The following is a 15,770-nucleotide window of genomic DNA, read 5'->3' as shown; positions in this document are numbered from 1 at the left end:
TACTTTTACTTTGACTCCCAAGCCACTGCTCTATAGTCTGCAGTTTTTCCACATTTCTTCAACTAATCCTCTTTCTGAGAGACACAGGCTCTTTTGTTGTGCAGACAGTTTCGGATTATAAGCACCACCTGCTTAAGGGGAGGGACTGAAACAGGAGTCATTTCATTTCACCCACTTACAAGATTTTCAAGAAGGAAACCTTAACATTGCATAAACTGAAGCTGAAATTTAGGTTGGAATTGGATAAAACCTCCATCTCTGTCATAATAGATCAGCCCACCTCACGCTGTCACTCGGTCTCTCATTGAGGTTCATCCCTCCTTAGCAAGCAAGCGAGCCCACAATTACCTTTCTCTTCCCTGCTGAGACTTCAAGGAGAACCTGCTACAAATTAATGCTGATCACCTGCATCACTGTCACGACTGCAAGGCAGTTTTTAAATTTACATTACTTTTGCACAGTATTGTACCAGAGTCAGTTTATAGGGACTTCATTATGGTTTTTATATGCCCTAAAATAATTTGAGGAAAATTCCAGTTTTGAAAAATGGAACTGATGCTTTTAACAAAACCAGACCTTTTTTAAACATCTGGGCAGCTCTTATTTTTTGTATCCTAATTGATTCTTTACAGTAGATGTTTGTGATTTTGTGTTGATCATATTTTCTAAACTAAAAACATACTTTGTTTGCCTTTTGAAAGATATGACACTTAAGTAGAACTGATCACTTTTAAAAACTATTCTCTAAATATTAATTCAATGCATTTTCCTCAAAATATATCATATATCCACCATCTAGACCCCAGCAGTCAGTGGGCGAGAAGTGAGGTGCACCATGGACAGGTTGCCAGTCTATCACAGGACAGCCATGTTCACACACACAATTCGGACTAATTACCCTGTCAAGTTTTTGGACAGTGGGAAGAAGCTGGAGAACCCACAGAAACCCTGTAAACCCAACGCAGAAAGAGCCCAGGCTCAGATTCAAACCCACAACCTTCTTTCTGTAAGGCAACAACTGTATACTTATACAGTATGTATACTTGTTCAGTGCTTAGTAGGTTAATGGTTTTATTTTTCATGGAAGGAAGCGGTTTTTGCCTTCATTTAAAAAGGCTGTAATACGATTATTTCTGTTCATAATTATACTCCAACAGCAACTACATTCACAACTCCTCATGTTGAACCCCCAAATTCTCAGTAAGACATCTGTCCCCATTACTGTACTCCAGTAATCACAAGATGCAGCTGAATGTATGTTCAGAAACACAGTCGCTTTAAAAATATTGGTTTGAATATCAAAAAGCAGACTTAAGCTTAAACGAACCAAATGATCATTTAGAAGACTCAAATAAAAGTGGAAGACCTCAGAGATCATTTGTTTTACTGTTCACCAAAATAAACTAAACCCAGGATGAGTAGAATACCAGCATAAAGAAACCACTGACTTCTAAACAACAGAAGAAACCAAGGAATCATCTCAGTCATCTGCCTCAGTAAACAATGTATTTATTTTGCTCCTTTTACGATAAAGATGACTCCAGATGCAGTGAGAATGACGAACCCACAAATAAAACAAGACACTTATAAGTAACACTGTAAAACATTGAGAGAGAACTGTAAACACAAGTACATTAAAAAGCACAATGACGGTAAATTAGTAATGCTTGTTTCACTTAAGTGTTTCACCTTCAGGAGTGAAAAAAATCAAGTAAAATATGTTAAAAGCCAGCTGGAAGGTATGGAAAGCTAAGCTCTGTTGTATTTCATACATTAAAACAACTGATAGAAATCACTTTAATCTTAATAATTAGAGAAAGAGGATCAAAACGTTCGACATAAAATAAAATACAACTTACACAATCCTGACCTGGCTAACCTTCAGATATTAATGTGCACATCATCTTCTGAGTTAATACATCATTTATTTCAGAAGTCTTTTGTGTCACCGACAGGCGGCAATACAGCTAAAACACGGCTTAGATGCTGGATGTAGATAGGATGTCCTCCACCAGGTGCTTGTAAACCCAAGCATCTCCCTTCAGCCTCTGCCGCCGCACGCCAACGACCTCCGGCCTCAGCAGCAGGCACACCTCCAGCTCAAACGCCATGGTCACTTTTCCAAACTGATCCCTAGTCTGACACTTCAGGTTATACCTGAAGAACAAGCAGAGCAAACATCAATGTAGAAACAGCAGAAGGATGAGCAACAAAACCAGACAGAATATGCGTCTTCTTACCCTTTCTGTGTGAAGTCGACGTTTTTCTCAGGCAGGACGGAGAGGATCTGGTTTAACACCTGATCTGGATTTGTCTGACTGGTCAGGGTCACGTTATATTGAGCCTGAAAAAAAAAAAAAAAAACAACCCAAAAAACAACAGCAATTAAGAAAATCTGTCATTACAATTTACTGTTTGGGTACACAGCTTATTTTCTCATGGTTTTTGCAGATGTTTGGGGCAATAATTTCTGAGCGTGTGATGCAGATTTCTACAGAGTTGCCATGTTTCTAGAGCTGCTTTCACTTCATACCTTAATCTTCCTTGGAGTGTCTCGCAGAGCTCGTCTTTTACTCGGGGTGAGCATCGTGATGACCTTGTCCAAGCCTCTTTCCAGGGAGCCAAACATCTTCCCTCCTCGCTTCTTCTTCCCACTGTCTCCTGTCACAGCCATGTCCAAGGACCTGGACCTGGGGACCAAGCAAGGCATCATTTAACACTGACCCTCTGCCTGTGTCAATATATATGTTTTTACACGTCTCAGAGTCTACATTTACTGTGTGACGAACTCACCTTCGCTCTGGACTGAAAGCTAGTACTTCCATGTTTGAAGACTCCTTATTCTCAGCAGCTCTTTTCCTGCTCTGCTCCTTTGATGCACCCTCTTGTAAAAAGAAACCACAAGAAAGTGTTTGACGGATGAGACGGTATAAATAAATTTCTAAGGCAAGCTATGTAAACAATCAGACAGGATTGTTTGTCCCATCTTATAGCTTAATTTAACTCTGGGCAGCAACAGTGTGCCACCCACCAACTCTGCCACCGCCGCCACGCAACCCAAAACCCCCAGCCCCCCCCCCCCGTCAGACACTGTGACAGACAGATGGCTGTCCCGGGCCCCGGCAAACCTGTCGGCGGGCCTGTAAACAATTATAAACAGGTCCTCCTGAAGAGTGCAATAGTTCCAGAGGTATCACCCCTCCTTGTTGCTTTGGGCAATTATTTACAGGTGTCTTTGATGTGTGGTTTTGCTAATTTTCTAAAAAGATTATGCATTTCTCTAAAAACAAAAAAGCAAGATTCTAAGTAAAGCACAGCAAAACAAAAGTGAGAAAAAGCTTATTTTGATGTTTAATTACTTTTTCCAGGTATGTGGTGAGGGCAAATGCTGTTTGGTCTGACTTAGAAAAAGTGTGAATTCTCCGACTCCTTCATTGGTTCTAGATCAAATCTTTGAGCATTTATTGCTCAACAGATGAAAGTACACCTATTTTGGAATATGGAAAAATAATACTATAGCAATGGCTTTAACAAAGAATGGTTTCCAAATGAAAACTGACTGTCTAGCTAAATTTAGTGAAAAATTATATTTGATTGGATATTATTTTCAAGTGTCGTGCAGGCAAATCCTTGGCCTGTTGTGTTTCACTGACATCAGTGCTCACCGCCAACGTATAGTTTTAAGTGGCCGAGATGGTGGCTCACAGACATGGTGAAGGAAAAGTCAGGAAAATGTGGGTCAAAAGTTATTTACATCGTCACCACAATATTCAGCAATACTATTGGAGCAAACACAAGGCAGGAAGGAAGGGAAGATAGATTAAAAAGGAAGGAAGGACTCAAGGACGGAATAGAGGTAGGATACAAGAATGGAAGGAAAGGTAAAGAACAGGGAACAAAGTAAGGGCAAAGGCAGAAGTAGGTGGAAAGAAGGAAGGACATGAATAAGGGAAGGAAGAAATAAGGAAAGAAAGGAAGGAAAACATTTAGAAAGCAGGATAGGGAATAAAGGTTGAAAATAAGAATATTTTTCTAAATTGCCGTTTTATTCATACTTATTTAGTAGTGAAAATTATTCAAATCAGTCAATGCTTTCACAAACTGCATAGGAACCCTGTGGATTGTGTTATACATCACTTTGAATAATGTGTTTGTAAAATAGATGAATGTGGATTTTCTTACACATAGGTTGAACAGAAATGTGTCGATATTAACTGGATTAAACAAACGTGAAACAGAATTAAACAGAGGTGTAAACAGAACTGGATGGCAAAATGATGAATTCTTGTGGGATCACAATGAATTTATGTTTAAAAACGAAGGACAGTATTGGCTTTGGGTTATTTAAATGTAGAATCATGAGGATTACAGGAAGATATAAAGGGATAGTTCATAGATTGTATAACGAGAACGATACTGGAGACAAGTACAGTGACCTTGTAAAATAAAGGCATTTACCCGTAGAGTGTTATTGTCATCATTTATCAAGGTTTTTATTACTGAACAAGTCAGGAAGTACTAAAGATGGATTCTTGTTGAAAACGTACCTGGGTCTGGATAATTTAGTTTAATAATGTCACACCAGCTGTTATGCCTTGTTCTTTTTTATGTTGGTGTCTGACAATATGTAACATAGTCACGACAAATAACTAAATTAAATAAAAAACAAGAAAACTGTAAACTGTTGGGCTGTAAGAATAAAAAAAAAAAGTATGTTTGGTTGATTATTTCTTTGTTCCTAGTTTTTTTTAGGGGTGCAACCCACATTCACAACTTCCCACAGATGTGATTTTCTTCATCATTTAAAAAGGGAAATAAACAGGCCAAGAGGCACTGCAGCTTTAATAAATCTGCAGACTAAACGATCAGACATTATGCAATAATTACACCCCTATAGTTGCTTTAAGAGGTATTGGATTACATGTAAAACTGTTCAGGTAAAGGGCCCTTATTCATGCTAAAAGCTGTGTAGCTTTGACTTTGAATGTTAGAACATAAACGCTAAAAATAAGTAACACACACAGACACACACAAATGTGCATACACAGCAGAGCGCTGGGCTTTAGCGGCGAGAGAACACATGTCACTACAGCCCGTGTGGGACAGTGAGCAAAGGGAGGAGACAGCTACACCTGTCACAGCACACGCCTGGGGACAGATGTACACAGACCACTCTGAGTGTGTGTGTGTGTGGGTGTGTGTGTGGACAAGGATGACACTGGCAGCATGTCCACTCCACGGCAACAAAACAAGAGGCAGCACAGAGAGCTGCGTCTAGCTGAGCTTAAAAGGATTTAACATCAACCGGGTCGGCCGCAGCAAGTTAGCCGGCTCCTGGTCAAATTTCTACAGGAGACTAATGAGGCTGGACATCTGAGCAGAAACGGCCCTGTGACAAATAATTAGGATTCCCTATTCATATTAGTGCCCTTCATTTACAGATAAGTGACAAATAATTAGCTTCCTGATAATAACCTCACCTTTGAGTTGACAGTGATAGGTGGATGTGTGTGTGTCCGTTTTCAGCGGTTTGTAATGACAGCTAAATTATTGAAATATGAGTGGCTTTTGAATTAAAAAACAGGCCCAATAAGTGATTTTATTACCAGAAGACAATTTACTTGCAAATATGTAGCATGTGGTTGTGGCACTCGCGATTATGAGAGCAGCAAGAGGCCGAGGAAATGGGATAAATGAAAGTGGGGGGTGTGGAGAGGGGCAGTTCATTAATGTAAATTTGATCTAATATGGAGTTTCACTTCAACCCCTTATTAGGAGGAACAAACAATTACTGTATACAAATGCATTCTGGGAAGTTCTGTATTTTCTGTACTCCATTACTGTCGCTGGTTTACCAACGATACAACTCCACTGACCTTTAGGTGTAGCCACACTGGCTTTGGTACCGTTGTTGTCTGCATCTTGATTAGGTGTGTTCAGCACGTTCTTGATGGGGCGTGCATTCTTCTTACTGGACACGGGGGTCCGGGGGGGAGGCAAAGCAAATACTTCAACTCCTTTCTCGTCAGCTAAGTTCTCCTTGTTCTCACTGCTTTGCTCCTTATCTCTCTCCCTCCTCTCATGGCGTCGTGGCGTTGCCGAACCTCCCGATGTCAGGCTGCAGACATCCCTTTTTTCCACTAATGGTGATATGAATTTCTTCAGAAACACAAATAAAAATGTTTTATGACTGCACATTCATCTTAAGGAGTCAGATTTGCATTTTTTATACATTTTATGATTACAATATTGTCTCATGGTGCCAGAAACGTTTTTGTTTTTTCAGTTTTCACACTATAGACAAGAAAGTTTCTATTTTAGTCCTGTCAAAAAGTATTTTATATTTTCCATTGTTTTTGCTTTAGAAAAAATAAATCTACCTTTACAGGTGAAAAAGCTACAGAAACCAACTTGGCCTTCTGTGAAAAGTAATCGCACTCTTAAACCTAATATGTGGCCGGGGCATCCTTTATGAAAACAGCTACCACCAACAACAATAACTACAACAAGCTGAATGTCCGTCAGATATAATGCTGTGTCAGTGTTATACCAAATGTAACGAGATGCACCCCTTCTAAAAAGGACCTGCCTTTGTCTCGTCAGCTCCCAGAATGCCTCTCCAAATCTCCTGGGAATCAAATGCGAGACGGGCCTTTAGGTTCTTCTCAGTCAGCAGTTATTTTTGCCCAGTCTTTTTAATAATTGTTGAATCATGAACACTGGCCTTAACTGAGGCCTGCAGTGCTTTAGATGTTCTGGTTCTTTAGTGACCTCCTGGATGAGTCGTCTATGGACTCTTGGAGTAACTGTGTTAGGTGGGCAACTTAATAATGTGATTCGCTAAAGTCCTAAAGCCTAAGAAATGGATTTGTTACTCTTTCCACTCTAATGTTAAAGACGATGTTTCTATTCTGTTCTTGAATTTCTTTAGGTGGGAGCCTACACCCCTCTGCCTCCCATTTTTATGCAGTATAATTAGCATTGGTCAATGAAGGCGTGTGGAGCAGATAATGGCTGCCAGTCAGGTTTACTGCTGCATTTTATGGGTTAAAATCTTTAGTGTCTGTGTGCCGACGGCGAACTTCGGAAAGTCACGCCATGTTGCTTCTTTTCAATATAAGTAAGCCTATAAACAAAACTTGAAAAACAGTTAGTCAGGATACTATCAGGTGTGTTAATAACTGAATTATACTCTGTTTTTAATGATTGAAAGTATTTATGATTATGATATATATATAATATATATACAAAAACGGCAGACCTGTTCATGCCTTGTTTGTTGACTGATCAACTGAATCTGATCAGTCCGTACGGATTCTAATGCCAGTTGCATGCGGTCAGGCTTCATTCCAGCCTCTCACAGATCATCCTTTCAAAACACGATTAACACGTCTTTACTCTTTACGCTTCAGGGTCAGCTGAAAAATCCCGATACAGAACAGGGGGTAGAAGACAACCCACCAATAAAAGCTCTCTAAACCACCTCGGGAGGTGAGACGGGATTGCAGACATGTGTGATGCAGTGATATAATGCACAACAAAGTTGTAGAATCCGGAGGTGCAAAGAGAGGAGGGACACTGGATGTTGGTGTGCTGTCCATCAGATCTGAGAAATGAGCCGAAAATCGGAACTTGATTTCTTGCATTTAAAGCACTGAATGCATTTGGACAGCCTGCATGATGACCGTGGCACAGTCTAGCCAGATATTGAGGAAATCCCCCCCACATATCTTATTGCTCAGGTCAAGAACATGCCCCCCAGCTGCAAGATCTGAAAGCACACAAGGCCTGTGACCTGACCAGATCAGAGAAAATCATCAGTAGAGTGGGGTTTGTGGTTGTGTGTTCACTGCAGCAGGGTGATCTGAAAGGGCTTCTGACTTTTACGTGAATCATCAGAAGATTTGTCTCATTGTGTGCCTACTCCACTGTACATGTAAAGAAAACTAAAAGATATCTCATACCTTATCTTTGTTTCCGTCTTGCCGACTTCTGCCTGCCTGTGGTGTGTGCTGTCGCACTGACACCCACGGACAATCATCAATGTAGTCTGAACAAAGGTCCAAAGACCCAATAATGACAGCGTCTTCATCTTCACTGAAGTGAAGCAATTCTCTTTTCTGAAAGCAGAGAAAAAGCACTAGATTAAAATTATATTTTGAATCCTTAAGTACATAAAAGTTGTTTGCCAAAACATCCAACTTTGTTTTGTTCTAAAACAGTAAAGGTGGTGGGATCCTGCGTGTTACCTGCAGTCCTTGGTGCAGAGGAGAGTCCTCACAGATGACTGACCCGGGGCGAAGACGAACTGGCTTCCCCTTCTGCTTCTTTGACAGCAGCAGCAGGTAGGTGGCTGTGATCTGATCGTACTTCCACTGGGAGGAGGTAAAATCTAATGAAACCTCTACATGAACAATCAACCGAACAAAAAAAAAAAACAGTAAGATAATTGGGATGCACAAATATAAGTGCAGACCTCCTTCACCAGTGCTGTGGTGCTCTCTCTTGACCGCTTCATGTTGACCGCCATCTCAGTGATACAGTCCTCATCTATGTGTTCAAGCTACAAAAAAATTAAATATCTGAATGCTCACAGAAAAACATCCACAGACAATAAATTCAGATGATAATAATGTAATGTCCAGGTAAAAAAGTTCGCTTGAAATTAAGAAGTTTTTGTTTTAACATTTTTACTTTGCTTCATAACTTGCAGTCTCCCATTCACTCAATAACAATTCGAGCGACATGCTTGCAACAGAGATTTTCTCTTTAGGTTGCAGCTTCTGGGTGTCTGTACCGGCTGCCTGCTGTGCCACTCTACGGGGCTGTTGTAATCCTTCATCACCCAGGGATGGTCCAACAGCTGCCTGACTGTCAGGCGACGCTTGGGGTCCACCTAGAGGGCATACATAGAAACAACACATTAGGAGGCAAATAAAAAGGAGCACAGTTTAAAAGCTGTATGCGGTTTTATGCAATATACACTTTATTAAATGTTATTAAATAGTTCAGTAAATTCACAGAGCCGTTCAGAACTTATCACACTCTTCGGCTTTTCACATGTTGTCAAGTTACAACCACATACTTTAAGATTTTTAATTGTGATTTTATGCGACAGAAATAATAAATGAAGGAAATAATTGTGAAGTAGAAGGAAAGTGATACATGGTTTTTCATATTTTTAACAAAATAAAAATCTGAAAAGTGTGGCTCACATCTATATTCAGCCCCAGTGAGCCAAGACTGAGATGAAGCAGGTTTCAAAGCAGTAAGCTTCAAGTCTTTTTGGGTAACTGCTTTGCACGTCAAGACAATGAAATTATTACCATATTACTCTTTGCAAAAATAGCTAAAGCTCAATTCAGATTTGATGAAGTGAATCTGTTAACATCATTTTTCAGGCCTGAATACAGATATCAAATTGGATTTAGGTCTGGGCTTTGACCGGACCATTCCAACACGTTATATGCACAGACGTCAATCCACAGTCCTTCAATAGTTACTGTCTTACAACTACTGGATGTTTCTCTGCTTCAACACACCTGAATCAAATAATTAGGTCATTGGCAAGACTATGAAGAACTTGACTACATGCTGAGGATGTAATTTAGCCATTTGATTCATGTGTTGGACCAGGAACATACCTAAAAAGTGGCAGGACATCAGCCCTCAAGGACGTGACTTTCACCCTACTATAAACCATACTGATGTATCTCAAGCCATATGTTCAGTGTCCTAGTCCTGCTAAAACGTGAATCTCAACCCCAGTCTCCAGTCTTTCGCTGCCTTAACAATTTCTCTTCCAGGATTGCCCTGCGTTTAGCCCCATTCATCATCTCATGAACTCTTACCAGCTTCTTTGTTCATGATGAAGCATCTCCACAGCATGATGTCACCAACATTATGTTTCACCATGGGGGTGATGTGTATTAATAGATTTCCTTTAGGCATGGTTTCATAGAGAAACAAAGTTCAATTTTAAGCTCATTCAACCCGAGCACCTTCTTGCACGTTTGCTGTGCGTCCTGCAGAACTTGTGGCCAACTGCAAATGGAGTCGTTATGACTTTCTTTCAATAATAGCGTTCTTGCCAACGTTCACAAAAGCCAGATTTGTGGAGCAAATCAACAGATTCGCCTACTTGAGCTCTGCAGCTCCTCCAGAGTCACCATGTGCCTCATGGCTGCTTCTCTAGGTAAGGCACTTCATTTCCAGTCTGCCAGTTTAGGTGGACAGCCATGACTCGGTAGGTTAACAGTTGTTTCATACTCTGTCCAGTTACGTTAAATGGATTGAGCAGCGCTCCATGAGAACTTTCTCCCTGACCAGTCTCCTCTGTCCCTTGGTGTCCATGATACCGTTTGTTCTCTAATAAACCTCTGAGGCCTTCACAGAACAGATGGACTTATACTAAGATAAAATTACACACAGGCGGACTCCGTTTACCAATTAGGTGCCTTCTGAAAGCAACTGGTTGGACTGGATTTTATTTAGGGGTAATTAAGTAAAGGGGGTTGGAAAAAAAGCACGGTGGTCCTTTCCATCACAATTATGCACGACGTTTTTTTGGTCAGTCACATAAAATTTCACATATATACTGAGGCTTGTGGTTTAATGCGGGAAAATGTGAAAAAGTTAAAGGGATACACTTTTGTTCTGTCTAAGACATACATAGTGAGTTAGATTGTAAATCAACAAAACCAGCAGACTGAAGTAATAGAAACTAATTCTTTGATTTCTTCTAGAAATAGTTAAAATGTTGAAAAAGCAGAGCAGAGAGAAAATTATGAGAAAAAGAAATATAGAGCAACCATAGAAAGTACACACCTGCATCATTTGGTTGAGGAGCAGGATACTGCCTGGTGAGAGCCACTGTGGTTTATCATATTTACCCCTCTGGAAAAAAGAAAGACAAAAAGTTTCCCTCGTCTTTATATGGCCCGATAGGTTGCAGCAGTGCTGTGATAATTGTTGGTCTTCTCTCAGTTCTGGACATGTTGGACCACAGCTGCAACAATCCTCCTTTTTACTGTAACTCAGTGTGAAACTCCATGCTGCATTCAAATGCAACCATATAAGCTTTTTACTCTGAAAACTTTAACACTGCTACTTGTTCCCCTTATGTGCTGAGAATGGAAGACAAGAGGGATAAAAAAAAATAAAACTAATGGGAGATACATTTTCAAGAGGATGTTTTTCTGTCTGCACAACACACGGAAAGAAACAACATTAAGTAGGTTCAGTTGTCCATCCCCACCTGTCTTCTCCACTCAGTTCGCCTGCAGCTAGTGCTGAGTCAGCTAATGTTTAACTGGATGTATGCGCTTTTCACAGGTTTTCTGGTTTTTGTGTTCAACTTGTTACCAGCTTTTTCAGATCTATTAGACAAGTAGCATGTAGATGATTTTAGGTGCACCTAAATGTCATGACAGTGCATCTAACGGAAAAGGTCGGGTGCAGTGGTGCAACCATTTAGTCTGGAGCAGTATTATATGCTAGCCATTAGTAAAGGTTTGCAGCAACTAGCTTGTTCAGATTGCAGCAATGGTCTTGAAAAAGTTTTCCTATTTATTTTATGTTGGTCTTGCTCTGACCTCCCTCTTGGTTTTGGTCAGGTTAGGTGATCTTGTAGTAGATTAGACTGGAAGTCCTTCAAATCTAACAGAAATAGTACATTGCTTACCGTAATCTTTCTGTAAAGGAGCATGCAGTTGTCATCATCAAAGGGAAGGTATCCACAGAGTAGAGCAAACAGCAGCACTCCCATACTCCATACATCAGCCTGGACATTAGACACACAGCAGCATGTCAGCTCCAAGTGTTACAGACAGGATTTCACAGCTCAGCCGCTCTGAGTCATGCACCAGCAAATATGATCAGGGCAAAAATCAAAGAGCAGAGCTGTGAAATTATTCTTACTCAGAGCAAGTGTGAGTTGAGCTGGGGTCAAATGGATCTTAAAGCCAGACATTTTAAAGTTAGAACTACTACATAGATTTGCAAATGTCTTACCTCTGAACCAATGTATGTTTTTCCCTGAATGAGCTCAGGAGCAGCATATGCAGGGCTCCCACAACAAGTCATCAGCTCATAACCTAGACCCCCCTGAAAGAAAAATCAACACATACATAAATATGAGGAGGAAAAAAGACACAAAGTTGTTATGGTTACAAACTGGACAAGAAAGATGGCATACAATTATACATTTCCAATTAATTGCATTCATCACAAAGAATGGTTCAGACAATGTAGCACCATGTGTACCTTAGGTTTGGCACATAGGCCAAAGTCTATGAGCTTCAAGTTATGGTCCTCATCAATCAACAAATTTTCCTACAGGGCACAGAAACGTTTTGGTTAACACGTTTTGTTGCATTACATCTCATACAGGTATGTAACTGCAGTTAGTACCGGTTTAAGGTCCCTGTGTGCGTATCCTTGGCTGTGGACATAGGCCATTGCTGACACGATTTGTCTGAAGAACACCCTGGTCTCTTGCTCTGAAAGTCGGTCCTTCGCTATGATATAATCAAACAACTCCCCACCAGGGCAATACTGACGCAAGCCCCCCCCCAAAAAAAGATAAATCATTTTTTTTAAAGTCATGTTATAATCTGTCCCATATACAGTGAGTGTAAAGTGTGTTACCTCAAGCACCAAGAAGATCTGGGTAGACGTCTCTATGACGTGGTACAGTCTGCAGATATGTTGATGACTGAGACTCTTCATGGCTTCTATCTCCACCTTTACACGTGGCAAGTCATCCTAAAGAGAAAGACGTCCAGTGTTCTTTTTGGATACCTCAAGTACTAATTGTTTACAGAGCTACCAATAATATCAGTTAAATTAAATGCATCTATGTGGGTTTTTATTCCCATGCGAGTCCATTGTTTTTTTACACCTAGGTTACCTAACAAATATCCTTTAGAAAGTAACAACTGAGCTTCAGAACAGTATTATAGACAGGTTTTAGCCAAGGCACAAAATACTAGTTGTTTTTAAGCTAAGTTCATTGAAAATACATTGTCCCGTGATAAAATCAGTGACAGCAGATAAGTTAACTAGAACGTTTTGCTTTTAGTTCCCTAAACAAACCACAATAAGCCAGCTATTAGCCAGTGAAGCTTTTACAGTTCCAGTAAAAGAAAATAATTCCCCCCTTATAAATCTGTTTTATTTATCTTTTAAATAGAACCTGTATGGCAACATGAAGTAGGCCAAAAGATCTCAAAAAGCAAAAAAAATTATGCCCTGCTCTAAAGAAATCAGAGAACATACAGAAAAATAAAGTCATTGACATCTATAGGTCAAGAAAGCGTCACAAAGCCATTTCTAAGGACTCCAGAGACCCAGTGTGAGATGTTATCCACAGAAGAAGAAAACATGGAACAGTAGTGAATCTTAGCCAGGAGTGTCTAGCCTACCAAAGTTACTCTAAAAACAAATAACCATACATCCAGAAGGTCATAAACAACCTAAAACATTATCTCAAGCACTGCTTTAGTAAAAGATCAGTTGTCACGATTCAGCAATAAGAAAGAGACTGGGCATAAACGGCCTCCATGGCAAAGTTCAAAGGCCAAAAACACTGACTGCCAGTTATTACAAACACTTGATGGCAGTTGTCACCCCAAGGGTGGTGCTAACAGTTATTGGTTTTAGGGAGAAAATATATTTTCACATGTTGGATTGAATGATTTTTGCCCCTGCTTAGTAAGAGAAATCAAAATTTGAACATTGCATTTTGTATTTACTCAGGTTATCTTTGTCTTATATTGAAATGAGGTCAATGATTGGAAATATTTAAGTCTGACTAAAAAAGCAAAACATAAAATGTCTAAGTGGACAATTTATTTTTCACAGAACTGCATCTTACCGTTCGGGAGTGTTGTGGATCGCGTAAATCTATACCAATTCAGTTTTCATCTTATGATGCAAGAGGCAACAATTTATCCTTTTCTCAAAGTTAAACTACTAAAGCTTCAAATTATGTACAAGTCAAAACCTTATTTCTTACTTTGAATTATTCAACTATTGTTCGAGAAAAAGAAAACAAACTTATGACCTCTGGCGACAATGTTTAAAAAGCGTCCAGCAAGGACAAATGTTAAGCAACGCTGTGTTTCATTTAGAGGAGTAAATCTAAGAAATTGTTTCAATAAATAAAAAAATGTAAAATACTGAGTTTTAAATGTCATCAGTAAGTACACATATCTATGAATGCAGTTAGAAAGATTTATAAATATCAAACAAGATCCTGACTGATGACTATTAGGTCTGGTTGTTGAGTTTATTTTTAGTTTGAAATTGTTATAGTTTGAATATTTTCTTCTTATTAAGAGAAATATATATGATTTGTGGAAAGGGTAGGTTTTTAAAAGCTGGCGCTTATGCCTTCCCCTTTTTGGAGCATCATGTGTTTATCTGGACTCAGATTCTGCATTTTGTTATTTTTTTTTCATCACAATCATTATTACTCTTTGATCTCATTTGATTTATCATTCGGGTAGGATGTATTGTAAAACATGATGTGGATTTCCATTACATTTATCTCCAAATAGTTTTAATGAAACGGCCTATTTGTGTCTCACCCCGAGATCTTTTTTATTCATGATCTTGATGGCAACCTTTTCTCCTGTCAGCGTGTGTCGGCCCAGCTTGACTTTAGCGAAACCACCTGAAACATAAACAGGGTTCAGAACCGGGGACCAAATGACACAAAGACTGCTGTGACAAAGCGCAGTAAATGGCGTTGCCTGAGCCGATGGTCTCGTAGACTTCATATTTGTGGAGCTCTGCGGCTTCGCCGTCTGCCGTCTTTTCCACGGGCATCTTCCTTGTCCCAGCGACCGAAAGATAATCCTCACTGCGGAAACAGCGACACTTATCTCCTCAACGTATGCTAAATACATTCAAACACATGTTTCTTTTGTTTTTAACCATCTTTTCAGTGCCAAGCAGCTAACGTTTTCTGACTGCTAACTAGCGTGACATCAACGGGCAGCAACAAAAACAGCTTGTTTTTGTGAAAGAGAGTAACTGTAGTAAAATGCAATTTTAACGCAGAGAGTTAATTCCTGTCTATATATTAAAAATTACCTTGATTTCTAAGAAAACAGACGAAAACCACACAGTTCTCTCAGGGATGTTGGTTCCAGAAGTTTGAATTTCGCCCGTCAACGACGACATTTCCTGCTTCCGGTTTGTTCACCCCCTAGTGGTGCAGCGCGGTACTACTATTCGAAATCAAGCCACACAACGCTTGATAAACTCAGATTCAGGGACTCTGCGGGGTGTTTCTCCAGGATCAGACCACCAAAACCTCTGGTTGGTTAACCACCGCTTGTTTCTCAGCCTGAGCCCAGAAGTTCTGCAATGTTTCAGCCACTTGGTTATGTCGCTCCATGTCCTGTCAGCATTTTAGGCAGCTATTATGTGCTGGATTATTTCGATGCATCTCTGAACAACTTGCATCCTTGGTCCTGTTCAGGGTGGTAAACAGTGGCCTCCGTGCTTTGCTTTAGTTCATCTCTCCGATGCCATTGCTACGACTTCCAGAGATCAACCACGCCCTGTAACATCAGTGGTTGCTTTGGCCGGACTGTTCACCTTTAATACAGCCATCTTATCTGCTCACTGTGTTTTTGAGCCCAGACGTCTTACTCTAGCTCATCAGCACAAAGAAACATTTATACAAAATATTTAAAAATGAATAAAACCACATAAATAAATAATACAAGTTCTTCCTAAGATGGATCTAAAATGTTTTA

The 15,770-nt window shown here is 39.9% G+C and overlaps 1 protein-coding gene across 1 annotated transcript; it reads right to left on the bottom strand.

Moving 5' to 3' along the window:
• Positions 1-1,492: 1,492 nt before the first annotated feature.
• On the bottom strand, positions 1,493-15,249 carry melk (maternal embryonic leucine zipper kinase). The gene is made up of 18 exons (XM_047364546.1): positions 15,100-15,249; positions 14,757-14,866; positions 14,592-14,677; positions 12,649-12,765; positions 12,412-12,555; positions 12,265-12,333; positions 12,013-12,105; positions 11,684-11,782; positions 10,828-10,896; positions 8,798-8,896; positions 8,477-8,563; positions 8,250-8,375; positions 7,965-8,120; positions 5,877-6,159; positions 2,794-2,884; positions 2,534-2,690; positions 2,241-2,344; positions 1,493-2,157 (listed from the first exon to the last, which is right to left on the bottom strand). The coding sequence occupies exons 2-18, from the start codon at positions 14,830-14,832 to the stop codon at positions 1,980-1,982; spliced, it is 2,034 nt and encodes a 677-aa protein (XP_047220502.1). The 5' UTR covers positions 14,833-14,866; positions 15,100-15,249; the 3' UTR covers positions 1,493-1,979.
• Between the last annotated feature and the right edge of the window lie 521 nt (positions 15,250-15,770).

Source organism: Girardinichthys multiradiatus, chromosome 5 (genome assembly GCF_021462225.1).
Source record: "Girardinichthys multiradiatus isolate DD_20200921_A chromosome 5, DD_fGirMul_XY1, whole genome shotgun sequence".
NCBI lineage: Eukaryota > Metazoa > Chordata > Actinopteri > Cyprinodontiformes > Goodeidae > Girardinichthys > Girardinichthys multiradiatus.
The sequence above is the reverse complement of the archived record's forward strand: the minus strand, read 5'-3'. Positions and strand labels throughout refer to the sequence as shown.